Source organism: Electrona antarctica, assembly GCF_951216825.1.
Source record: "Electrona antarctica genome assembly, chromosome: 6".
Lineage (NCBI taxonomy): Eukaryota > Metazoa > Chordata > Actinopteri > Myctophiformes > Myctophidae > Electrona > Electrona antarctica.
Window position 1 is genome coordinate 46905431 of NC_136811.1, and position 26535 is coordinate 46931965.

The 26535-nt window shown below is 44.3% G+C and overlaps 2 protein-coding genes across 2 annotated transcripts in view; both read left to right on the forward strand.

Annotated features, from left to right (window-relative positions):
- The window catches only part of mindy3 (MINDY lysine 48 deubiquitinase 3), a 58500-nt gene that overhangs the window by 27166 nt on the left and 4799 nt on the right, over positions 1–26535 (forward strand). The window contains exons 12-14 of the mRNA XM_079503534.1: positions 10840–10912; positions 18648–18720; positions 25651–25738. Of these exons, the coding sequence (XP_079359660.1) occupies positions 10840–10912; positions 18648–18720; positions 25651–25738 (234 nt within the window). The remainder of the gene's footprint in view (positions 1–10839; positions 10913–18647; positions 18721–25650; positions 25739–26535) is intronic.
- LOC306924790 (mitochondrial-processing peptidase subunit beta-like) lies at positions 7850–9321 on the forward strand (the record flags this gene model as incomplete). The annotated part of the gene is made up of 1 exon (XM_079503437.1): positions 7850–9321. One exon carries the CDS (start codon positions 7850–7852, stop codon positions 9302–9304), a length of 1455 nt encoding a protein of 484 aa, XP_079359563.1. The 3' UTR covers positions 9305–9321.

Below are 26535 nucleotides of genomic sequence, written 5' to 3' on the forward strand. Positions count from 1 at the left end.
CCTGGTGGAGACAATAAATGTCTTTGAATGTGTTAGGAAACTGGGAATCGCATGCTGTGCTACTTTCATGGCTGTCTGCATAAATCTCTAAGTGTGCGTGAAAGTAGCAGCTCTGGTTATGTACAGTAGTTTTATATGTAAAGTAGCAACCATTATCCCCAGTTATGGTTGACCTTAAAACTGTTTTGTTGCAAGGAGTTTTGACTAGTTGCGACTAGTTGCAAGGAGTAGCAACCTTGTGTGGTTTGGGCTTTAGAGGCAGACAGTGGATGGGGAAGATGGCTGATGAGATGCTGTCGCACTAGGAGGCTCTTACATACACAAGTAAGACGCGCGAACACGGGAAGCGAACGCAGCTCGTAAATTGCAAAAACAACAATTAGAATAAATTACGTAATTTTTTAAGGTTTTTTTTTAGTTCATTTTGTTGTGTTTTTTAAGATTTTTTTTAAAGGTATATTCAGTGATTTTACTTAATTCAAATATCACTTATTTTTTCTTATCTTTTGGATAATCCTCCCTACTATAAAGTGTGCTGACCATATAAGGAGTTCCTCTCTGTCCCCAGTGAGCCCCTGGGGTCAAAAAACCCTAGTTTCGGTTTGGGCTTTGGGTGGCAAAGCCATCATCCAATCAGGATGAGAGGGGCCTTCCTCCAATCATGATCGAGTGGGGCGGGCATTGGTGCACGTGCTGTTGGTCTGTTGTACTTCCCCCACTGTAGAGCGTGTGCATGTGCACATCTTGTTACTGAATGCTCCTTTAAGTTAAGTTTTTTTTAAAGTTACGTTTTTTTAAAGTTTTTCCTTTTAAAGTTTTTCCTTTTTAAGTTTTTTTTTTAAGTTAAGTTTTTTGTTAAGTTTTTTGTTAAGTTTTTTGTTAAGTTTTTTTTAAAGTTTTGTGTGTGTGTGTGTGTGTGTGTGTGTGTGTGTGTGTGTGTGTGTGCGTGCATGTGTATGTGTGTGTTTTTGTGTGTGATACAGCTGCGCCCTCTGGTGGTGGGCGGGTGGTGTTACAGCGTGACACACACACAGACACACAGACAGACATGATCTGCTGGGTCTCATAGTAAATGCTCACTGCGTTCGCAATTATACAAAACATTAGCATTTTTTTTATTGTATTTATATTGTACTTTGTACACACTCTCTTCCAATACAGATGCAATGTTTTGGGCAAACCCTAAACAAACATACTACTTTCAACCTGACGTCCCTTTTTGGGAAAAAAGAAGAAAAGGTGAAAGTGGCATATGTACAAGCTCACAACGTGTCACGATGTGTTCTTTGAGATTTGGACTTGTCCATTGTTGGTGTGCCGTGGTCACAAAGCGTTGGTGTGCCGTGGTCACAAAGCGTTGGTGTGCCGTGGTCACAAAGCGTTGGAGAACCTCCTTGGACTTGTCCATTGTTGGTGTGCCGTGGTCACAAAGCGTTGGAGAACCTCCTTGTCCATTGTTGGTGTGCCGTGGTCACAAAGCGTTGGAGAACCTCCTTGGACTTGTCCATTGTTGGTGTGCCGTGGTCACAAAGCGTTGGAGAACCTCCTTGGACTTGTCCATTGTTGGTGTGCCGTGGTCACAAAGCGTTGGAGAACCTCCTTGGACTTGTCCATTGTTGGTGTGCCGTGGTCACAAAGCGTTGGAGAACCTCCTTGTCCATTGTTGGTGTGCCGTGGTCACAAAGCGTTGGAGAACCTCCTTGGACTTGTCCATTGTTGGTGTGCCGTGGTCACAAAGCGTTGGAGAACCTCCTTGGACTTGTCCATTGTTGGTGTGCCGTGGTCACAAAGCGTTGGAGAACCTCCTTGGACTTGTCCATTGTTGGTGTGCCGTGGTCACAATACGTTGGAGAACCTCCTTGGACTTGTCCATTGTTGGTGTGCCGTGGTCACAAAGCGTTGGAGAACCTCCTTGTCCATTGTTGGTGTGCCGTGGTCACAAAGCGTTGGAGAACCTCCTTGAACTTGTCCATTGTTGGTGTGCCGTGGTCACAAAGCGTTGGAGAACCTCCTTGTCCATTGTTGGTGTGCCGTGGTCACAAAGCGTTGGAGAACCTCCTTGTCCATTGTTGGTGTGCCGTGGTCACAAAGCGTTGGAGAACCTCCTTGGACTTGTCCATTGTTGGTGTGCCGTGGTCACAAAGCGTTGGAGAACCTCCTTGGACTTGTCCATTGTTGGTGTGCCGTGGTCACAAAGCGTTGGAGAACCTCCTTGGACTTGTCCATTGTTGGTGTGCCGTGGTCACAAAGCGTTGGAGAACCTCCTTGTCATAAATCATGTCATACATGGAGGCCTGTTACTGTCTTTCTGTACTAACGCATGTTTGAAGACATTGGCCTGGACCTCTGCTTTGTCCTCCCTGTAAGCAGATCCCCACAGACACACTCTGTGGCCACTAACAGCCTCTCAGCACACACAATAACCTGTATGCAGGGTGGAGCAGCACGGACAGGTACACACACAACAATGGGAGTAACTGTACCCCCCCCCCCCCCCCCCCCCCCCAACACACACACACACACACACACACACACACACACACACACACACACACACACACCTGTCCCAGACTGATTTTAGAGAAGAAAGGAACGGAAAGGAGAGAAGGACAGCAGAGTGAGTGGAAGGTTGAGGAGGTGAGGAGGGTGGACACTCCAAAGTGAAGTACCTACTTATGTTCTCAGAGGTACAGAGGTATGGGGGGGGGGGCACTCATGCCTAGATGTAGGGATGAGGGGGAAGTGAGTCAAACAAAGTAAAGTACCCAATCGCATCTGGAAAAAAAGCAAGGAGAAAGGGAAGAGGGCTACACGAGGAATCCTGAGTGTTCAATTAACTCTTTGAGAGGGTAAGAATTGACCCGTAGGGGGATAGGGTGCACAGACTAGTGCTGCACGATTCTTGCTCAAATGTGAATCTCGATTTTCCGCCACAAGAATTGAGATCACGATTCTCTCACAATTCAAAACATTTCCATGAAAATATTCGTAGTTGCTGAACATTTCTACATTAAAAATGTGGCACATGCTAGCAAACTACTGCTGCTTTAAACGGACAACATCAAAGTGCTTGACTTACAGTAGACCTCTCTTAAAGAATCTTCTGAACCCATCAATTGTATTACTGCTGATAAACATTAATGTTACTGCCCTCAAAGTAGAGGCCGGAAAGTAGGACCTGTTCCTAAAAATAGACACTTTAACATTGTCCAGAAATTCCAGCATCTCTCTGTCCTTGATGACATTTGGTTCTAATACAGTACACACACACACACACACACACACACACACACACACACACACACACACACACACTTGCCGACAGCCAGGCCTTTTTTTGTTTTGTGAGGCTGTTGACTCTTCCAGAAGTCTTGTTTGACTTCAATAAATAGTCTCTGTTTCTTCTCAGCAGGAATGTTCTGCATTACACTGTTCCCTCATATTTGGCCCATTGGGGAGTGTGCGTGCGTGCACACGCGCGTGTGTGCACACGTGTGCACGTGCGTGCGCGCTCTGTATGTCTTTGTGTGTGCTGTTCTTAATTCTATTCAGGGCAGTGTCGTGTGTGTGTGTGTGTGTGTGTGTGTGTGTGTGTGTGTGTGTGTGTGTGTGTGTGTGTGTGTGTGTGTGTGTGTGTGTGTGTGTGTGTGTGTGTGTGTGTGTGTGTGTGTGTGTGTGTGTGTGCGTGTGCGTGTGCGTGTGTGTGTGTGGATAGTTGGTCAGTACTTGTTGTATTGCAGAAAGGATGGAATGCGCTCCTTGACTTCATAAGACACGCTCGCAAAGACTTGGCATCAATTCCACTGTGTACGTGCGTGCGTGTGCATTCAGAGATTGCAGGCTTGTACTCCAGCATATTCAAATAAAATCTGGCAGGGGACAGGTCTAATAAACAAACACACACACACACAAAAATGCTCAATTTTACACGTACAGATGGCTCGCGGCTGCACGCACACACACACATACAGATGCATCGATACACTTGCAAGCGCGCGCGCGCACACACACACACACACACATTGTTCCCTGTGGAGTGTTCTCTTCATGACATGTTTTTCCAGCGCTGCAGTGTCTTCCCATGTAAATGTGCACACGCAGACACACACACACCCTGTTCCCTGTGGAGTGTGTTCTCTCTGCTGTGTCTTCCCAGGCCTGTAATGAAACCACATCAAAGACAACCGGCCAGACCTGTCATCGCACAGGCATACAGTAAACACACACACACACACACACACACACACACACACACACACACAGAGATATACAGTTAGACTCATTCACATGCAGAGAGAGAGACACACACTCAGACGCTCACTTCTGAGTCACTATTTGTCACATGATCATTAGCCTCTAATACGTGGGGTGTGTGTGTGTGTGTGTGTGTGTGTGTGTGTGTGTGTGCGTGTGTGTGTGAGGGGTCATTAGTCTGTCTGCCACACGCATAACTGCAACCACAGTATTATCAGCGTGTTGTCCTTGGTTACCAGGGGATGTTATGACCTCTGTCTTGGGGAGGGGGGGGGGGGGGGGGGGGGGGGGGGGGGGGGGGAGCAGTGGTTCTCAAACTTTTCATTTATTTCAAGGGTGCCCATAACTGAGTGTTTAAATGGAACCAAATGGTCAATTTGAATCCATTTGTATACTCTCCAGTAATAGGGATGCTCAGATTTCTTTTCCATTGTGATACAGAGTACCGGTCCAAAAACATCTTGGAATAATTAACAATTCCATTATTACTTTATTAACCCTAATTAACAGTGGATTGTGTCTTCTACCTGCACTATTCATATGTTTAATTCATCGTTTTATCAATAGAAAAATCTGTGACATACACACTATCTCATTTTAACACGGTAATCCTATAGTATTATACCCAGTCCTGATGGTGGCGGTAACTTCACCATTATGCCGATTTTTACCAAATCATTTCCGGTTCTACGGATCACAACATCCGCTAGTTTTCTTCACTGTGTTACACAGTCAGATGTCCGGGATGCTAAGCTATCATCGTTTATTTTAATAACTAAGTCAAATTAAGCTCTAATCAATAAAATATCATGTGAAGCATAATGTGGTTTCGGAATGGGTTTTCTGATACTGGTATCGGTATCGGCACAACTCTACCTGGGTCCATTAGGAACCCCCTCAAGGAACCCTGAGGGGGTTCCTTTGATTACCACTAGACTAGAACTCTACCTGGGTCCATTAGGAACCCCCTCAAGGAACCCTGAGGGGTTCCTTTGACAACTCTACCTGGGTCCATTAGGAACCCCCTCAAGGAACCCTGAGGGGGTTCCTTTGATTACCACTAGACTAGAGTCACAACTCTACCTGGGTCCATTAGGAACCCCCTCAAGGAACCCTGAGGGGGTTCCATTAGGAACCCCCTCAAGGAACCCTGAGGGGGTTCCTTTGATTACCACTAGACTAGAGTCTATGATGTGCTGATATGTTCTCTGTAGAACAGAATAACCCTTCAACACGGTCCATATATTTGGTTTTGTTACTAAGAAAAAGAAACATTTGTAAAGGTCCATATTGTCTCTGTCGCCACTGTTCCATTATATGGAACCATTGCGTTTTTACGGAGCAATACAGTACAGTAAGTCATTACTTGCGCAAGAAGAGCACGCAAGTACTGCGATCGGCTGGGTATGTATGTCGGAGTTGTCCACCCACCAATGGGTATGTAGGTATGTATGTCGGTGTTGTCAACCGTGTGTCGGTGTTGTCCACCGGCCAATAAGGGACCACCATTCTTGATGACGTAATTTGGTGTCAACATACTACATACATTTGTCACAACTTAAAAAGGAGAAGGTCAAATCCAGGTTCCTTGGATTTAAAGTTACTGTGCTGAGGCCAACTCTGTAGTCTGTACTAAGTATTAAAGCTACTTTTCAGCACATCTCTCCCCCTAAGGGAGAACAGCCTGACCCCCTCTCAACTCTACAAGTGAAACTAGCTAATGACAAATCTACTGTGTAATTTATGGAGACTGTAACATTAACACAACTGACCCCACTGGTCCCTACACGCTATATGACACAAAGTGTGTGTGTGCGTGTGCGCACACTCAACGTGTGAGAGAATTTCTGATTGTTTAAAAAGCCAGCAGCTGGAAGACATCTCCTTTCAATGTGTCCCCCAAAACCTCATCCACACACCTCTATTTCTCTCTCTTTCTGTCTTTTTTCCCAAGTTCCTCCCATGTCTTTCTCCAACCCACCTCCACAACTATGCCCCTCGATTTGTATCTCTTTCTGTCCCAGTGTATATCTCCTGAGACTCACCCTGTCTTTGCTCATTTATCTGCGTACATGCATACCGGTACCTACCTTCTCACTTAATCCATCCATTCAATTCACATTGCTTTATTGGCATGATAAAATAAGTTTTGTATTGTCAAAGCATACATATAACATAAACCACATTATGTATGCAGTATAATAATTGAAGGAGAAAACGAGTGTTTAACCTATATCCTAACAATGGTTATAATGAAAATAATGTACAATATTTAGCTACCCATAGTAAGTCTTTACGTGTGCAGCTTGTTAATAAAGCCACACAATTTAGTGTTCAGTGGCGCAGCCTCACTATACAGGGAAAACCCAATGGCATCGTCCTGCATTGACAAACTGGCTGTGTACTCCTATAGGACATTTGATGTAAACATTGGGCTGTTACAGTAGATGGATACAGTCATGGACTGTGGTGTTGAAACGTTTTGGCATTGTCAGTGCTTTTCAGTACATTAACACTGCAACTAGAGTGGTGCCTACTTGGAACGATGCGAGTTGGAAATGTATGCCCCACCCAGTTATTATGTCTGTGTCCCTTTTATGCCCATATATGGAGTTCTTTATCAGCCATGCCCAAATGTGGAGTCTATGCAGATGTCAGAATGATGTCAGAACAGGCCAGCTCCATATATGGAAATATAAGGGTGATCAGGTCCAGACCCCGGGCAGAGGCTTTTGTGCTCGTTCTGGACAACCGGCTATCCGACGGACTTGACACCGGGAACTGCACTCCCTGTGGGCGTGTGGAACGTGTGTCGAACTGGAAGTCGGTGGGGCGAACGGTTCTGGAGTTACGTGGATTACATACGTACGTGTGTAATACTAGAGCGGGCACTGGCCTACTTGGAACGATGCAAGTTGGAAATGCATGCCCCACCCAGTGTACCTTTTGTGCCCATATATGGACTTTTTTGTCAGGCATGTCCAAATATGGAGTCTATGTACAGATGTCAGAACATATTTGTGATGTCGGAACAGACCAGCTCCATATATGGAGCCCGGGCAGAGTCCTTTTGTGGCGGTTCTGGATAACCGTGGGTGCGACCCACCCAGTTATTACGTCTGTGTCCGTTTTATGCCCATATATGGAGTTCTTTGTCAGTCATGCCCAAATATGGAGTCTATGCAGATGTCAGAACAGGACAACTCCATATGGAGATCAGGTCCAGAGCCCGGGCAGAGGCCTTTTGTGGCAGTTCTGGACAACAGTCGGTCCGACCGACTCGACACCGGGCACTGCATTCCCTGTGGGGGTGTGGAACGCGTGTGTCGAATGTGAAGTCGGTGGGGCGAACGGTTCTTGACTTACGTGGGTTTCAGACGTACATGCGTACGTACACACACAGATACTTAGTGCATTCATAGTTAGATTGGCATCATCGTGACAAGCATTCAGCATTCATAAAGAGTGGTTGTTGCCCTTGAGGAGATGCAGGCAGCATTTGCCACACTCCTCACGTGAGACTTGCTATTTTGTATATGTAATGTTCCTTTCATAAGAGTACAGCATACGTGCGTGTGAGCAGTGCATTACACACATGGCGGCCTCCTTACAGCGCCTTACGTCCGCAGGGAAGCATCTCGTTAAGAAAGTATTTAAACCAACAGACATCTTAACCCGGCCCGTTGGATCACGCAGACTTCTGGCGACTCAAGCTCACGCTGCCAATCACGTTGTCCTTAATGTCCCTGAAACCAAAGTGACAGCCTTGGAAAATGGACTACGCGTTGCTTCCGAAGACTCTGGTCTCTCTACATGCACAGTGGGTCTCTGGATAGATGCTGGCAGTCGGTACGAGAAGGATAGGAATAATGGAACGGCACATTTCCTGGAACACATGGCATTCAAGGGTACAAGAAAGCGCTCCCAACTTCATCTGGAGCTGGAGATTGAAAGTATGGGAGCGCACTTGAATGCCTACACGTCGAGGGAGCAGACCGTGTATTATGCTAAAGCCTTCTCAAAGGACCTGCCAGGAGCTGTGGAGATCCTGGCTGACATCATACAGAACAGCACGTTGGGTGCGGCCGAAATCGAACGAGAGCGAGGAGTCATCCTGAGAGAGATGCAGGAAGTAGAGACAAATCTACAGGAAGTGGTCTTTGACTATCTTCACGCGACTGCATACCAGTCGACGGCACTGGGCAGAACCATCCTTGGACCCACAGAGAACATCAAGACCATCAACAGGGGAGATCTTGTAGAATACATTACCACTCATTACAGAGGGCCCAGAATAGTGCTCGCTGCTGCTGGAGGAGTCTCACACGATGAACTAATTGATTTGGCCAAGTATCACTTTGGCAAGCTTCCAGCCAGATACAAGGGAGAAGCCCCAGCACTTCCACCGTGCAGATTCACAGGAAGTGAGATCCGTGTACGAGACGACAAAATGCCACTGGCTCATATCGCTATTGCAATGGAGGCAGTAGGCTGGTCGCACCCTGACACCATACCTCTCATGGTCGCCAGCACTCTAATAGGGAACTGGGATCGTTCCGTTGGTGGAGGTGTGAATCTGCCCAGCAAGTTGGCACAGATGGCCTGTGAGGGGAACCTGTGCCACAGCTTCCGGTCTTTCAACACATGCTACACTGACACAGGCCTGTGGGGTCTCTACATGGTGTGTGAGCCCGGCACCATCCACGACATGATGCACTTCGCTCAGATGGAATGGATGTCACTATGTACGAGTGTGACGGAGAGTGAAGTGGCAAGGGCGAAGAATCTTCTAAAGACAAACATGCTTCTGCATCTCGATGGATCCACCCCTATCTGCGAGGACATTGGCAGACAGATGCTGTGCTACAGCCGCAGAATCCCCCTGCATGAGCTGGAGTCCAGAATCGATGCCATCGATGCCAAGACCATCAAAGAAGTGTGTACAAAATACATCTGTGAGAAGGAGCCTGCCATCGCAGCGGTGGGTCCAATTGAACAGCTCCCAGACTACAACCGGATCCGTAGTGGGATGTACTGGATGAGAACTTAAATGAACACAAACACTCTTAAGATGTATTTGTTTCCAATTACATGAATCCCAAATGTACAGTATAAATTACAAAACAAAACTTAACAAACTCAACAAAGTCTTTCTGTATTTTATTCTCCTTTAATGTCATTAAAAAATAAAGACCAACGACAAAAAAGTCACTGATAATCATTTCCGTTCCCCCCAGGCATTGTTGCACGTCCAAGCTAAAGTCAGCAAACAAACACAGTAGATGTGATCCATAAATCACAGTGCATCTCTTAACACACCACTTCCTCTCACTTTCTCTCGCTGTGTTTACAGTCAAAACACAGCGTCTCACTGCATCACTGCATCACTTAATAACCCAATAGAGTTCACTGATTACACAGAACACACACACACACACACACACACACACACACACACAAAGAGAGAGAGAGAGACGCTTGCATGAATACAGTACATACATGTCATGCACACATTCATATGTGCATGCGCACGCACACAACATACAGTATAGACTCACAAATAGCAATCATTTATGTAAACACAGATCTCTCTCTTTCTCTCTCTCACACACACACACACACACACACACACTGCATTTGCAGTACACCACCAAGCTCTGCTGCAGGGTTTGTTGTTGAGTTGACTGTTGGCAGACAGATTGTCTGTGGTACATTGTTTTCTGTCTTTTGTACGGAAATGCACTTTTTTATTTTTTTTTGCATGTCTTTCTATGTTTTCTCTGTGAAACATTCTGAGTTTGTGTGTGTGTGTGTGTATGTGTGTATGTGTGTGTGAAATGCAGTGCACAAATCAGGTTTGACTGGACTTGTCATTATTGATGCGAGTCTGTGTGTTGGGTCTGTGCCCAGTGTGCTGTTATGGCTCTCGACATAGGCCCCGCAGTGCTTCTCAAACGGTTTCATTCCAGGGACCCCGTGTTTGGTATGCATTAGGCCACGGACCCATAACTCTGAGTGTACAAATGGAAACAAACAAGAGTCCATTTGTTTCCATTGTGTGTACACTCGCTGAGTTACAGTCGTGCAAGGGTCCATTCGGTTCCTCCCAACTATCAATCATTTAGTAGTTGGGGACCCCCTGGAACCCCCGCAAGGACCCCTGGGGGCCGTGGGGGGTCCCCAGCCCAATATGGGAACCACAGATGTAGAGAAGCTACAGACTGACTGGTGTGGGCTTTTAAAGCCCATATTATATTTTGGGAAAAAGTATAATCTTATGTTCATCAGGGTAGGGAAAAAAACCCACACCTGTGTGAAGTGAGGGGCGCTCGTACAACATCATGATATAAAATAGACACTGTCTATCTGCTCAGACACTATGACGTAAAATGTTCCATTCACTGACAATGGGAATTTAATGTTTATGTAGGACAAAGTTTGAACATACACTAAAAGCTGGATATAGGAGGGGCTAGCGCCCCTCAAAAATCAGAAACGGTGCATAGAGCATCATCTGATTCTACAGTCAACTCTCTCTGCTTCTCCTCTATCCTAAACTCACTCATGCTCTCTCTCTCTCTGCAGGAGATGTCTCTGGTAGGCCCAGAATCTCCATCAGAGCAGGCAAGGAGAGTCTTCCAGTCATTTGATCCTGAAGGTAAATGAATGACTTCTCTTTGTTTCACTTTAATTCACTGCAATATTTTACTGTCCTTCAAAAGCATTCTACACGCCCAATACCAAATCATAATGGCATGTCAGCCCATTGCTTCTTGGCATCCTGCTGAAGTGAAAACAGGCCAGTAAAAGGATTTATTTCATCTTTACTTTGATTCTCCCAAATAGACACAGACACATATCCACTGAAGAATGTCTTGGCCATGTTGTCTTTTCTCCTCCCCCATCCTTATCTCAGAGCAGGTAGACGTCTACATAACCTTTCCTCCCGCTCAGCTCAGGGTTTAATATTAGAGTTCACAACGGGCCTGAAAATGTAAACCTGAACCATGTGATTTGAAGCCAGAGCCCGATCATAACATACAACTAGAACTGCACTATGTCGAGTGCCTATACGGCGACAAACTTTCAAATCTCAGCCTCTCCGTAAAACATTTCAATTAAATACTAAAGTCAGGTTATAACTGGCTCTCAATGGTGACGTAATTACGATATGTTTCAATATTGGTTGGGTAACGGGTAACGTATGTATGCGTATATGTAAGTTGAAAGTACTATACTGTGGTCGGCTGGCTTTTTATGCGTATGCTCGGAGGTATATGTACTAGATGTTGATGGTGACGTAATTAAGATATGTATCAATGCCGGGTTATAACTGGCTTTTGATGGTGACGTAATAAAGGTAGGTTTCAGATTACATACATGTATACATACAGACATTACCTTTAATTCACCCGACACTGAAACATATCCTAATTACGTCACCATCGACAGCCACTTATAACCTGACATTGAAACATATCCTAATTACATCACCATCAACATCTAGTATATATTATATCTTATATAATATATCTTGTTTCCCGGGGGGGGGGTTCAAACATTTTCTCTTTGACGCAATTGGTCAGAGCTAAGGTCAGTCAAAGGTCTCAAGCATTGAACGTCACTGTACCAAAGCCCGCCCATATTGCATACCGTGTCCCGATTGGTCCGACCTGTTCTCTGGTGTAGGAAATGGGCGTACAATTGAGCCTCTCCAGACCGTAATCCGCCGGCAGGAAATTTTTTGATGCCAACGGCTGATTCGGTCTGGCTTATTAGCCAGGCTAAGTATATATACCTCCGAGCATACGCATAAAAAAGCCATCAAGACCACAATACTTGCGCGCGCTCTGCTTGCGCAAGTAATTAGTGAAAAACAACAACCCCATGGGACCTGGTGGGTTCAGGCCAACAATTATGTTAATTGGTTCGGTCAGGCTCTGGTCGGGCAAAAAAAATAACAAACAAGTATGTACCCTTGGTTGCTTAAAGAGGCATACCAATGAAATGGCCAGAATGGAACGGATTGCGCAATGTTTTGTGTGTGTGACTTCCAATTAGTCCCATAGCTATTTGAGGAAATGGGAAGTACTGTGCACAATGCAGGAGGATAGACTGTTGAGTCTCAGGTTCTGATGGGATGATTGAGTGAGTTTGCTGGGTATATCTTTGTAAAGTATATTTAAATATTGTGTTTTGTGGATGGAACTAGATGTTTTAAACAAAAGGATGAGCTCATTATTGATAGTATATTTCAAATTAAATTCTCACCTCCTATGCTTGCTTTCTTCTCTTCTGGTTGCTTATATTGCTGAGATCAAATCCTGTCACAGCTGAGTCAACCTTCCCCTTCTTCAACATTATTTGTGCTTTTTTCTAATCCTCTCCATCCCGTCTTCTCTTGTCCTAACCTCATCCCTCTCCTCTATTTCCTCTCTCCTTTCTCACTTCCTCTCCTTTCCTTTCCTTCCCACTCTTCCTCTCTTCCCCCCCCCCTCCCCTCTCTCTCTCCTCTCGTGCCCTTCTGCAGACACAGCGGCAGTTTATTCCTCCTTTAATCTCCTTCAGTTGTTGTTAATGTTACTGAGATCAGAAACCTTCCCAGCTGAGTCAACCCCTTGTTCCTCCTTTCGTCCTCCTCGTCCCAGCTGAGTCAACCACCCCCCTGTCCTCTCTCTCTCTCTCTCTCTCTGTGTGTGCATCCCGACACCATTGAGCTTGTAGATCGTTAGTTTAGATAGTTTGGAAAAGTTGGCACTTGGTGGCATTTGGGGAAATTCTCGTTTGCTCTATAATGCCCAAAATAGGTTTAGTGGTTAAACCTTAACTGCTCCCGGGGTGCAATATCGATGCATTCACTGCTCCTAATGAATAGGATGGGTAAATGCGGAGGAAGAATTTAGGCATGTGCAAATGTACCGTGACAATAACTAATATATCATTATAGGCAATAATGTACAAAAGTGTGAAAAAAGAAAGAGTGGGTTATCTATTTCGTTTGATATCGTTGGACTTCATTTGGTTCTCTATGTATTCATTATCTTGCTCTCTGCAGAGGAAAAAGCCTCCTTTTCTTTAGTGAGTTGGATTCGCTCTTCTTCCAATTTCTTCTTTTCTTCTTGCCACTCGTCCACAATGCCTTTAATCTTCTCTTGCATTCTCATGATCTTCTTCTCGTTTATCTCCATCTCGTTCGTCATGTGTTTATTTGTCTGTTCCCCAGACAGGAACATTTGCAACAGAGCTTCTTTTTCTTCTGTGAGTTGGATCCTCTCCTCTTCCCATTTGGTCTTCTCCGCTGTCCTCCGCTCCTCTATGCATTTAACTTGTTCTTGCACTTTTATGATCTTGTTCTCCGTTGTCTTCATCACGTTCCTCATGTATTGAATCAACTGCTGAGCAGAGAGGAACCTTTCTGACAAGTCGTCTTTCTCTTTAATCAGCTGGATTCTCTCCTCCTCCCATTTCTTCTGCTCCTTTTTTCTCTCTTCCTCCAAGTCTTTAGTCTTTGTCTTCTGCATTGTCAAGATCCTGTTGTGCAGAGCTATTGTGTCAAAACGTTTTTATGGTGTGGCTTGGCATGGATCTTGGACTTTATGTGTCCAGTCTATGATGGCAGTCTATGACGTAGTATATGATGTATGACTCCGTTTTTGCGGAAGGTTTCAGGCCTTACCGTTATCGACTTGGCAGCTTGGCTCTGAGTCTAGCTGATGAAATCGGGGTCTAATGCCTAATTTATGCTCCATCGCGTGAAAAAAAAATGCAGACAAAATAATTGCCGATGTACTTGTACAAGCTCGTCTGCATATCCACCCCCCCCCCCCCCCCCCCCCCCCGCTACATTCGGTGAGAAAGTATAAATCGGGTCTAAAGGAATACTTGACTCAATAAATTACTTGACTGATTGTTTACTTACGCTTGAAGACGCTGAGAATTTCCTTTGTAAAATATTCCTAGTGAATGAAGAATCCAAAAATAAAGAAAATACTTGATGAATGAACAACAGCAAAACGATATCAAAACTATTTGTATAAACTGCAAAACGCCACTCATAGTGTGCTTTAGATTATTTTCTGCCGAAAGCCGGGGAAAACGTTTCCAAAATATAACCATATATAACATCAACTTTTTAAACACTTCCGGGCTAAACGGTCTCATGCATGTTACGGCTTGAACAAGCCAAAGTGTTCACTGTCTTCAAGACAACAGGGTAGAAATAAACAATAGAAATAAAGTAATTTCTTGGGTGAAGTATTCAATTATCAGAAATGTCAACTGTGAAGAAAGTATTATTTTTATTTTTTTAACTGCGCACGGACACATGTACGGCGTCTCAGCCGGAACGCTGAAACAGTCACACAATGCTGGCAGACTGATAAAATCATCACACACACATTCACATACACACAGATAACATGCACACATGGTATATACATTCACATTCCACACGCTCATACAGCACATGACACACACGTTCCCTTAGCGCACACACATAACACATTGTGTCTCTCAGTAATAATAACACGGCATGGACCATGAGGATGCTGGTGAAACCAAGTGTGCGTCTCTGTGATTGAGTAAACAACATTCCCCTTCTCCCTGCTGATCACAACAATATGCTGACCGTCACACGCGTGTGTGTGTGTGTGTGTGTGTGTGTGTGTGTGTGTGTGTGTGTGTGTGTGTGTGTGTGTGTGTGTGTGTGTGTGTGTGTGTGTGTGTGTGTGTGTGTGTGTGTGTGTGTGTGTGTGTGTGTGTGTGTGTGTGTGTGTGTGTGTGTGTGTGTGTGTGTGCGTGCAATGCAAGCATACATTTGTGAATTTGGTGTTTTTCTTTCTGTACATGTGTGCATGGTTTTGGTTTTGGACAGTTTAAACTTGTGTAAGTGTTTGTTCGGAAATTCACACACACCCACACGCACGCACTGTCTTCATATGTGTGTATGTGAATGCATGCTTTTACATGTCTGTGTGCGTGTGTGAGGTGAGTCGTAGCAGCTGAGAGCAGTCTTGTCTGCTCCGGTCGCCTTGACACCAAATATGTAAACAAAACTGTCTGCTTCACTCTCTGTCACATCAGAGAGAGAAGGAGAAAGGAGAGGAAAGAGAGCGAGGATAGGAGCATCTAGAGAAAAGCAGAGAAACGGGGCATAAGAGTTTTCAGCTGTTTTCTGCTTGTTTCATGCATGTTCTTCACTAATTCACACACACGCACGCGCGCACACACACATGCACACTGACACCCTCAAAAGATAAAAATCAACTAATTCTATTGCATACACAGAAACCTAAACTCACACAAACTTACACACATATGGAACACATACAGAAAGACAAATAACTGTACACACGCATGCGTTAATATAAACTCATACACATCAATGTCCACACATGTTTTAGCTGTCCATACAACCTGACAGACATTCACATCACATACAGTGCATGCACACATGAACACAAACTCTAATACACACAGAGAAAGACACACATTAGATACCGGTACGCAACACAAAACATGAACCTGTATAGAGAAAGACAGATTCATAAACACACACAACAGAACATGAACTCATAGACACAGAGAACCATACCAGCACAACAAAATACAAATACGCACACGCAAAACAAAACACATACTCACATACTGTGCATGCACATAGAATCAGAGTTGCGCGCACACACATAAAACACAAACTCGCATACAGAGAAACTTGCATTCACACACACATTGCTCACACATACGCACAAACTAACATACACACACAGACAAACAGATTCAGATGTGCACACCCAAACTAATTCACATACACACAGACTCACATGTACACAGATGAAACAAACTTGCATATACAGAGAAACTGACTCACATATGTACACAAGTCTCATAGTGAAACAAAATGCCATACACAAGGTTATGCACACATGCTGACATACAGATGGTGCACACATTGTTGGTTCTCCCTCCCTCTCACACGCACACACACGCACACACACACACACACACACACAGAGAAGTATGTGCAGAAGAACATAAATTTACTATGTGTCACATGTAGAGTCAGCAGTGCTCACTGTTATGGAAGGAAGGCGCCAGACACACATTTCTGTTCATTGTGTCCCACTGCCCTGTCTGTCCCCATGTCGTCTCATCTAAACGGCATCCTCCACACTGTCCGCATCACGGACAGACACCACCCCCCCTCTACTGCCCCCGTCACAGACAAACAAGTCCAGTTTGAAGACCATAGATCTTTTACAGTTTGACAGTGGACAATCCACTCCCACTTTTGTCTTTATTGAGGATAAGGGATAATGAGTCCTAACCTGACTCCGCCAGATGGGGCAGCAGAGAGTACACTGGGTTCCCCCCTCCTGCTCCCATCTGGGAACTCTCAGACTCGCAGACTTGATGCCCGGCCACAAAACGGCCTGGCCAATCAGCAGCAGCTATCCCGCCTCTAGCTGCTGCTGATTGGCCAGGCCGTTTTGTGGCCGGGCATCAAGTCTGCCTGAGAGTTCCCAGATGGGAGCAGGAGGGGGGACTCTCTGCTGCCCCATCTGGCGGAGTCAGGTTAAATGAGTCCAGCCATGGCCCAGACCTTGTCTTTATTGAGGATAAGGGATAATGAGTGCAGCCATGGCCCAGACCTTGTCTTTATTGAGGATAAGGGATAATGAGTCCAGCCATGGCCCAGACCTTGTCTTTATTGAGGATAAGGGATAATGAGTCCAGCCATGGCCCAGACCTTGAGGAGTTTGTCACCTGGGTGTGATAACTTAAAGAGTCTACGGTCATTAAAATCCATGGACTGCGTAGACAATTAGAAGCACCATGGGACAATCATCAGACTAAATTGACCTTCAAGCTGAATTTTTAGGACATTTGTGTAGTCTTGAAGCCCAAACTGCACCAATGACTACTTGCAACCATTATCCCCAAAGGCAGTTGCAAGGAGTTGCATTGGTGCGCTTGACCTTAAAACAGTTTTGTTGCAAGTAGTTGCGACTAGTTGCATTCTCACAATCGCAACATAAAGTGAGCTCAGTCCATCCTTTAAATCATTGTGTCCCAAAGACTGTCTCGTTTGTATTTATAATTTTATTTTACCGAAGGCATGGGTCGGCGGCAGTGGTCCCCCAAATAATTGTGCGTAACGGTATTGAGTGACGCCCCTGGGTGATGCTGGGTGGTGCTCTTTCGCATTGAGTCGCGATGTGTAATGACCTTAACTCATTTTGTTGATTGATTCTTTCAGAATAGAGACGTAGAGTGCCCAGCCGATTTCGCAAAAAATGAAATAAAGAAAATGGCATTTTTGTATTATTTTTTTCAAACGTCTTGGGCACCACATGGGGGTTATAAAGATGTCTGGAGACGTCCTGGGCACAAAATGGGTTAAGTGTGGGTTCAGTGTGGGTTCATATTTCTTTTGGAAAATGAAAATAAATCAAATCTTATTTGAGTATCTAATTAAGTATCTAATTACTGAATTACGCAACTTAAAAACTGTCTGGGGTGTTCACAAAAGCCTGATTGGATGATAAAATGCCCTTTAATGTCCACTAACCACATTTAAGCCCAAATGTCTAAAAGAAGTGGGGGGCAAACGGTCCTCACAACAAGGATAGACGACCATGTGTACATTGACATTCACATCATGTATTTGCATTGATTTGAATGTGTGTCAAGTCCAGTTGTGTTTAATTCCTGTTGAGTTGAATGGACCAGGGCAGATCTCAGATCTGACCCGCACTGTTAGCCAATTAGTCCTGTTCACACCGTGTGTGAGTGGGGTTGACACAACTGTATGAACCACACACCATGCTCATGTGCTAGTGCTTAAACAAGACAGATAACACGGTCTCACACACACCATGGGCAAACACCCAGATGTTAGTGTTTAGCGTTGGTCCTCTGTCAGGTAGAGCAATCATCACCGCTCTGGAATGTAGGTCAGACACGGGAGAGGACTGACTGTGTGTGTGTGTCTTCGTGTCCGCGTGCGCGTGCGTGCGTGTGTGTGTGTGCGTGCGCTACTGTGAGATGGGGTCCATCCCCAGAGCCTGCCAGTGTACACAGTGCTTGGTCAGTATGGAAGGTGTGTGTGTTTCAGGGTTATCCAGTGCATCAACCTGTATTTAAATGTCTTGTCTCTTTAAGCATGTGTCCTTAGATGTTAACTGGTGCCTTGTTGACAGGGCTTAACACAAAACATCACTTTAACACTGATGTTACAACCCATTACAAATATACAGTACTAGTTTACATTTGGCGGTGTTGTTGATTTCCCTCATTGTGGTTACAATTAACAAACTCTCACTGTCTGTTTTTTTTTTGTCTGTCTCTTTGTCCGTCTGTTTCTCTCTCTCTCTCTCTCTCTCTCTGTGTAGATAATGGTTTCATCTCGGCGTCTCTGTTGGAGGACGTGATGAGAGCCCTTGACCTCGTCTCTGAGCCCGACTAGTACGTCTTTACATACTCTTTTTCTTTTGTGTGTATGTACCGTATGGAGATGTACGTTTGGCATACATTCTGAAGGCATTGTGTGTATCAGAGTGTGTGTGCGTGGCACCTGTATGCGCCGTAAAGTTTCCAAGTCCAGAGTCACGGCCAGGCCAGGTCACTGCTCTGGTGTCAGGTTTCACCAGCAGACCAGTGTAAAGTAAGAACATGGAGGCAGGCACGATGAAAGACCAAGAAGAAAGACAGACGGAAAGAGGGAGGGAGGGATGGAGGGATAGAGACCATTAAGTGCAGGAAGAATAGCTGAGAACGCGGGAGGAAATGTTTTAAAGCGCAGGCTTCAAAAGAGAGCCGTAAGCCAGGCTGTGACTCTTCTGGCTCCTAAACCGTGCTCAGCGGTGCTCCAGACCCACACATGTTCAAAACATCACAACACCACCATGTAGAAACAGGCATGCTCCCCGCTGGACTCACAATCACCAAAGCATTAGCGCCAAGCGTGAGTGTCGCACAAGGAATTAGTTTTGGCACGTAGTGCAGGAAGCCAAGATTAAACCTGACTTATGCTTCGTCGTACGACAGAGTCGCGTGGTGATAAATGCCGAACTACAAGCTTGTGACAATTCTTTTTCGAGAGGAGGGGAGGGGGGGGGGGGGGGGGGAGTCGGAGCAGTGTTGGGGTTGGAGCAGTGCTGGGTTCAAATGTAAATCTGTATGCGATTTGACACTGCTGCAGTATAGAGCCACTTAGTGGTCAATATGCCTGCTAACGTTGACATGAAATTGGAGTGGTTTGTGTGCAGAAGTGCATGAAACAGGCCACATAATCACCAATCAGTCTCGGTTTCTTGTGAGCTTGACGGAGTCTGTCTCTTCACTCTTGTGTGCCTAAATAATTTGGATCAGCTTCCCAAGATCACACAAGTAAAATGTGTAATTGAAAAAACACAACTTATTTGTTTTACATACACTTAGAAATACACTAAAAAAGCTCTCCCAGGATCCAGTTGAACGACGGCCTGATGTCATCAGTAAGCGCTCCATTGACGATGAATCCGCGGGAGTCACGGCATGTTTGTGTGAGCTTCTTACAACCTTAAAATGTTTTCATTTCTCTGTCGTGCTGACAGTTTTGCTCAAGGAAAATTGTCCACATAAAAAATAAGCCCTCCCAGGGTAACGGTACTATGTCCACAAAGCTAGCTGTCTGTGGTCCAGAACTAGTGTCCTGCTGACATTTTAAAGTGAGACATGGTTCTTTGGTGTATGTCTTTTGAAGAGACACAAATCCTAGATTGAACTGACCAAAGGGAATTGTTTAATGTCATATCCTTTCTAGAAAACAAAGGTAAATTGTGCATCACAATATGCAATTATTATGTAGTATATGAGGGACTATGGAAGGTTTTTGGTTAATATTCCCATCAATATACAAATCAGTTGTATATAACCAGAATCATCTGCCATCCATTAGCATTTATTAAAAACATGTCTTTAGTGTTTGGTCACATAAATCACATTCAATTACACGCTAAACAAACAAGTGAGTGGAATAACAAGGCAGATTATTTACAGGTCAGTGTCCTGTCTAAAGTAAAGCCAAACACTCCATCTATCAGCCTTCTGTCAGTGTTTTTGTCCACCAAGAGTCTTTATTCTTTACGTCTCAAGGAAACAAAAGGACCACTGTATATTCAAGTGTAGAAGAGTAACATTGTGTGAAATGTGTTCCAAGAGAATTTTCCCCAGGAGTTACTTGTCCGCCAAAATGTTGTCAGCTTGGCCTTTATGTCTAAAAGCAAACGAAACGCTGTGTGTTCTGTGTGTGTACATGGCCTATGCTATGAGGTGGTAGAAATGGACTTGGGTCAGTTTTTAGATTTGAGTATTGTGGATTTTTACCTCAAACCTAAAACCCTTAGATCTCCATATATGGAGCTGGCCTGTTCTGACATTCCATATGTTGATCCTTCCCCACCCGTCCTTCCTCTTCGATGTCTCGCTTTTGACTGATAACTGTCCATTCAAACTCTAGACGGGCCTGCCCCAAAGTTATTAGTGCAGCAGCCGGCAAGAACTACAGTTCTCAACAGGCCTGAAAATTAAGGCCCGGCCCTGAATCAACTGCAGTCGTCTTACACAGGGTGGCGATAGAGGCCAGTTAGCTGTGCCACGCAGAATAGAGCAGATTACCATGTTTTCACATCCGGGTTCCTCGCTCGCAGACCTCCATTGTAAGAAACGGCTTGTTTTAGCAGTAGCTCACAATGTTTACCTTTCGCCAGAAACGTTAATATGTCGGGAGCGATGCGATAAAAAAAATCTAAAATCACACTCGGAACCTCGGATGGATATTTATCACCACGGACAGCGCTCGTAGTTTCAGAGATTATAGCCAAAGAAGATTCTACTTTTAATAAGTTTTAATGGAACCCTATAGAATGCGTGCACACTTTTCCTTGTACTGGGAGTGACGAAGGCATTGCCTAGCAACCGGGTCAGTATTGAAAGTTGATTTTCAGTGAGATTTCATATCGATAAAGTACATTAATTGACAGAGAATTCCGTCAAACTGTTGGATTTTAAATGACGGAATATTCTGCCAAAGACAACACATGTGTTAAGGATAACACATATTGGCTCCAAAAACAATTATTTCAATTTGGCTTTGTTTAATTAACACAAAGTATGCTGTGGAAGAACGTGGAATTCCGTTTTATTAACGTAAAATCTGTCTTTAATGTCATTTAATCTAATAATTATTATTTATTTATTTTGCTTTTACTGACATGTTAGACAGCCTCCACACGGATCCGATGCGTGCACGCCTAATTCTCCTCAAAATGAGACAAACTACGATCTTTGAGACCTTATAAAAGTCTAAACTTTGATCACACTAAGAAAGTGAATCCACCGTGTGTCGATGCATAGCCTAGAATAAGAATGTGACTCAAATATGGAGGGCTATCACTTCCGGGGCGGGCGGAAGTGACCCATCTTGTAAGCTTACAACGCAGCTTTCTCTGGCACTAGCGCCTGGAGGGCTGGGAGATAACGTGTTAAGGAAAATGATGGAAAATCCTATCGTTGATTTGTTCAATCCATTTGCTCCGTGTTTGTATTAGACCATAGTCCGCTGGTGATGCAGTTCATTAAATGTGTGTAATCTACTCAATGATGGTATTAACATAATATTTTGTTGTCCATAATCTGAGCCAGTGGGGAACATGTTGAATTTGGGAACTCTGCATTTAATTTTTGTCAGCCAAGATGTGTACTTACCTGCAGACAAACAGGTACTCCCTATCCCTTAAGTATGATTCAAATCAGTTGAGTACTATAGTCAGTATTCGGTAATGTTGTTTACACTACTGCAACTAGTCAACTATTCGACTACTATAGCTACTAGTTCATTCATACTGAGGCAGTAGTCAATATAGTCAAGGGATTTTGTTATTTTAGATAAAACAGCAACAATATATTTCCAGCAGATATATTGCTGTGGGCCCTGATAATTGGTTCTCTTAATACGTGTATGGGTAATTGTTGTCAAACAAATCATATGACGTTGTGACGTCAGTGTGGTGAGCTTAAAGAGCAGACATGGGATTTTCCATACACGCAATAGGGTTCTATTAAGTGTTGTGGAGTGAGGCGTAGCACAGATCTCGAATTTCATTACCACGTACGGTACAACAAGAGCAGCCCCTGGATGTGTATTTTCCACAATTCCGATAACCAGCTCCAATCACTATAGGAGCTGGGTTCAAGTGTCCCTGATGAGCAAGAGCAAAGAGTCCATCAAAGCTCCGAGGTGTGTCATTGTGCAGCTGATTCCAGTCCAGAAGACCAGTGTGTCCACTGTGCAGGCAGTTCCCCCTTCAAGGTTTAAAATGCAAAACACAGCTACTTATTAAAGTCGAGAGTCAAAGTCATTTAACTCTTATAGTGTGAAAACGGACAGTTGGCAGTCCTTTTTTTACACTTGGAGTTGAATTCACACTGTGGATATTACTGTGTTCAAAACTGCCCCCCCAGTCGCCTGTTCTTTGATGGAAACAACAGGCTACTGTAGTAGTTTGAGAGCCCCAGTCCCCACATCAGCTGAGTATTGCAATATATATACCAGCAGGGTGTTTTCCCTCCATTATGGGCTCCTCGGACAGAAGAACATACTGTAGCCTGAATGTTCACGAGCACATCTGATCTGCCGCTACCTTTTATGTCATAGGTCACACTCTGCCACGTAGTGCATGCTGTCTAACCGCCACACCAGACAACACAACACAACACATAAACACAAAACTAAAGCACGCTCTATGCTTTAAATTAAAACATCAGTCAATAGGGATAGGTCGATATTAAAGTAATTCTTTTTTTAGTTTAGTTCATGTCTTTTTGAAGCTTCCCTGTGAAAATCCTTAGATTCTGTCACTCTGCATATCTCATTAATGTAGTATTTTACAACTAAATCTGGTCTTTAGACCATTGTACAATCACTAAATACATGCATTTACGCATATATAAGGGTCAATGAGGAAGTATGCAGCATGGTTGAGTGACACAATGATCACATCTCCGTCCCCAACACAACACAAGGGTACTGTCAATGGGGAAGTGACAGGCTCATGGTTTTCCAGCGGTGCGTTTAGCGTTAATGTTCTGATAATCCCTGTGGATACTCGTTGGATTTCCCAAATTCCAGAGCATCAAACATTTTCATTTTCATAGATTCTGGAATACTAAATGAGGGGAAAGATGGAGGTACTGTAAAGCTCCTTTTATGGATATGTTCGGGGGGAAGAAAAATACTTGACTTATTGGACAGAGATGATTATTCTAAGGATTGAAACCACGCCAGGGGACATTGGGAAAGGGTCTTTAAATACATATCTCTGAATTACATTTGTGTGCCTGTGTGACAGTTTAACATAGTAACTAACACTTTTTAAATCCTACAACTTTAATGAAATAAAGTCCAACATTTATCCTCCCCAAAGTTCCTCCAAATGAAAGTGCACTCCTGACTTTTGACCCTTTTATTAAAACCCGCCCCGTTGGTTATATACATTTAATTATGTAGCTTCTGTCTACAAGGTGGTCTAGAAAGTCGATATTTCCAAAACATCAATAGCAGCCAATTATTTGATATACCACTCCTCAATCACCTCCGTCCCACAGCCCCCAAACGCTCATTTATTTGACATATCACATGGAGCTCAGCCCTACAATGTTCTCGTCTGGTTATGAGTCTGCCTTCTCTCCTTATAAGGCCAATGTGATCCATGGTTTTATCACTGAGAAATAAGAATAATAACACAGCTACGAGCTAACACACAGGAATGTCTGAAAAGAGGTATATTTAGTACCGCTGTGCTATTCACTGAAGACACACGCGCGCACAAGCATTATCACACACATTATCATATTTATTTCATTTTTGCAAGTGGGAACTGGCCAAGAGGCAGAAACAAAATTACACTTCAATGCTACATCGTCAAATGAAATTACACAACAGCCAAATAATACATCCATGACATACCTCAAGAAACCTATACAAAGTATACAACAAATCTCCAACAAAGGCACACTAACAGTAACCGGGTGCAAGAAATTGAGCACAGAGCAAATATATGTACATTATATACAACGGGGGAAAACAATATATATATATGGGCCTATGCAAAGGCTAGTACACATCCCAACATGTGCAGGTGTTGGACTGTACATTTAAGATGATCCTTTTGAAACTTCTCAAATAAACTTTCAAGGCCAGATTTAGTCTGAACTCTGAACTAGGTCATTCCACGACCAGCTAGGGGCCAAAGAAAGCAAGACACTTTTTACCCCCCTCAGATTTGAAGGCTGGCACTACACACCGTAGCCAGGCATTTGATCTGAGGTTTAGATCATTGTTGGCCAAATTAAATTTGGAGGAAATGTAAGGAGGAAGATCACCAAGAATGGCTTTATAAATGAAAATATACCAATGATGCAGCCTGCGTGATGTCAATGAGAACCAACTGCAGCATACAACAAACAATGATGTGTTCTGAAGGGTGACTTAGTTATGAATCTCAGTGCAGCATGGTGCAGGGGATGTAGTTTGGCCAAGGTGGAGGAGCACGCAAACCTATACATCATCCAACTGGGACAGCAAGAGACCAGTGACAATTCTTTTGCGAGCTAAACAAGCCTTCAATCTGTAGAAGAAGCCCAAAGTGAATTTAACCTTTTTTGCACAAAGAGTCTATATGAAATTTAAAATGTATGTATATCCAACCAGAAGCCAAGGTATTTATAGCGCTCCACCCACTCGATGGGGATTTCATCTAGCGTGAAGATATTCACTGGGGCTGCAACAGCGCGTGGAGTGAACAACACAGCTTTGGTGTATCATACACACGCCAAAGCACACTTTCACAAATGTACACGTGAAAACTCACACAAACACAGAATCATGCACATAAGAACATACAAGTTCACACACTGCCCTGCATTCAAACACAGAATGACACCACATATACATACAGTACAGTAGAATCACACTTTCTGGCACAGACATACACAAATAAATCACACAGTAACGCATAGTCACTGTCGGACACCCAATTTGGTTTCAGATTCTCACACACACGGGGGGGAGGGGGGCGTCTGTTGTGTTGAAGTGAGGATGTGTGTGATGTCAATCACAGCAGGGGTTTGGTTTATCAATTATGTATTATGGTGTTTTCATACCTGACTCATCTCTCCCCTCTTTTCTCTCTCTGCCTCATCCTTATTATCTGTCTCTCTCTTTGGATGCGTTTCCTTCTCCCTCTCTCGCTCTCTCTGTGTCTCTCTCTCACTCTCTCTCTCTCCCCCACTGTTTATTAACTTGTCCCCCTTTCCTGTTCTCTCTTTCTCGCTCTTTCTCTCCCTCTCTCCCAGTGTGAGTCTAATGAAGAGTAAACTGGATCCAGAGGGTCTAGGCGTAATCCTACTCAGTCCTTTCCTACTCGAGTTCTTCCCTGATCAGGTAACGTGTGTGTGCGCACGTGTTGTGGGTGGGTGTGTTGCGGGGGTCGGTGGATGTGTTATGTGGTGACCATGAATGAGGTCACTGCAGGTGGACTTCTCCTGTTTACATGCATTACATGAAATATTGTTATCCATCCATACTACATATTAACACACACGAACATACACACACACACATCACATTCCAAATTATATTATTCATACAGCATATGAGCGCACGCATGCATGCGCGCGCACACACACACACACACACCACAATCTTAGTTCTATTACCCATACTGTATTATAGATGTGTAGATACTGTAGACCTTTATTGATGCCATGAGGAAAATGCAGTTGTCATAGCAGTACCGGAGCAGTATGAAACACAGGACAGATAGGGGATCAAATGAAGAGGGGAAAAAAGAGAAACGGTAGATTGAGAGTCTTGCTTGACCTACTGCACTTCCACATCCCAGGAATTGCATGGTGTATACCAGGGGTGGGCAACTGGCGGCCCGGGGGCCACAAGCTGCCCCCACCTTCACTTAATGTGGCCCTCAGATTAATTTCGGAATACTGATATGTTATTGATTGTCTCCACCAGGCCGAAGGCATGGGGAGAGAGTATGTTTTGCACTCCGTCCGTGTGTGTGTGTGTCCGTGTGTGTGTCCGTCCGTCCTTCCTTCCGTCCGTCTGTGTACAGCTAATCTCCGGCACCGTTAATCCGGTCGATGCCAAACTTTGCACACACACTCCCTGGATGCCAACGATGAACCTCTGCCCTGCATTTTCCAGAACGGCCTGTTATAGCG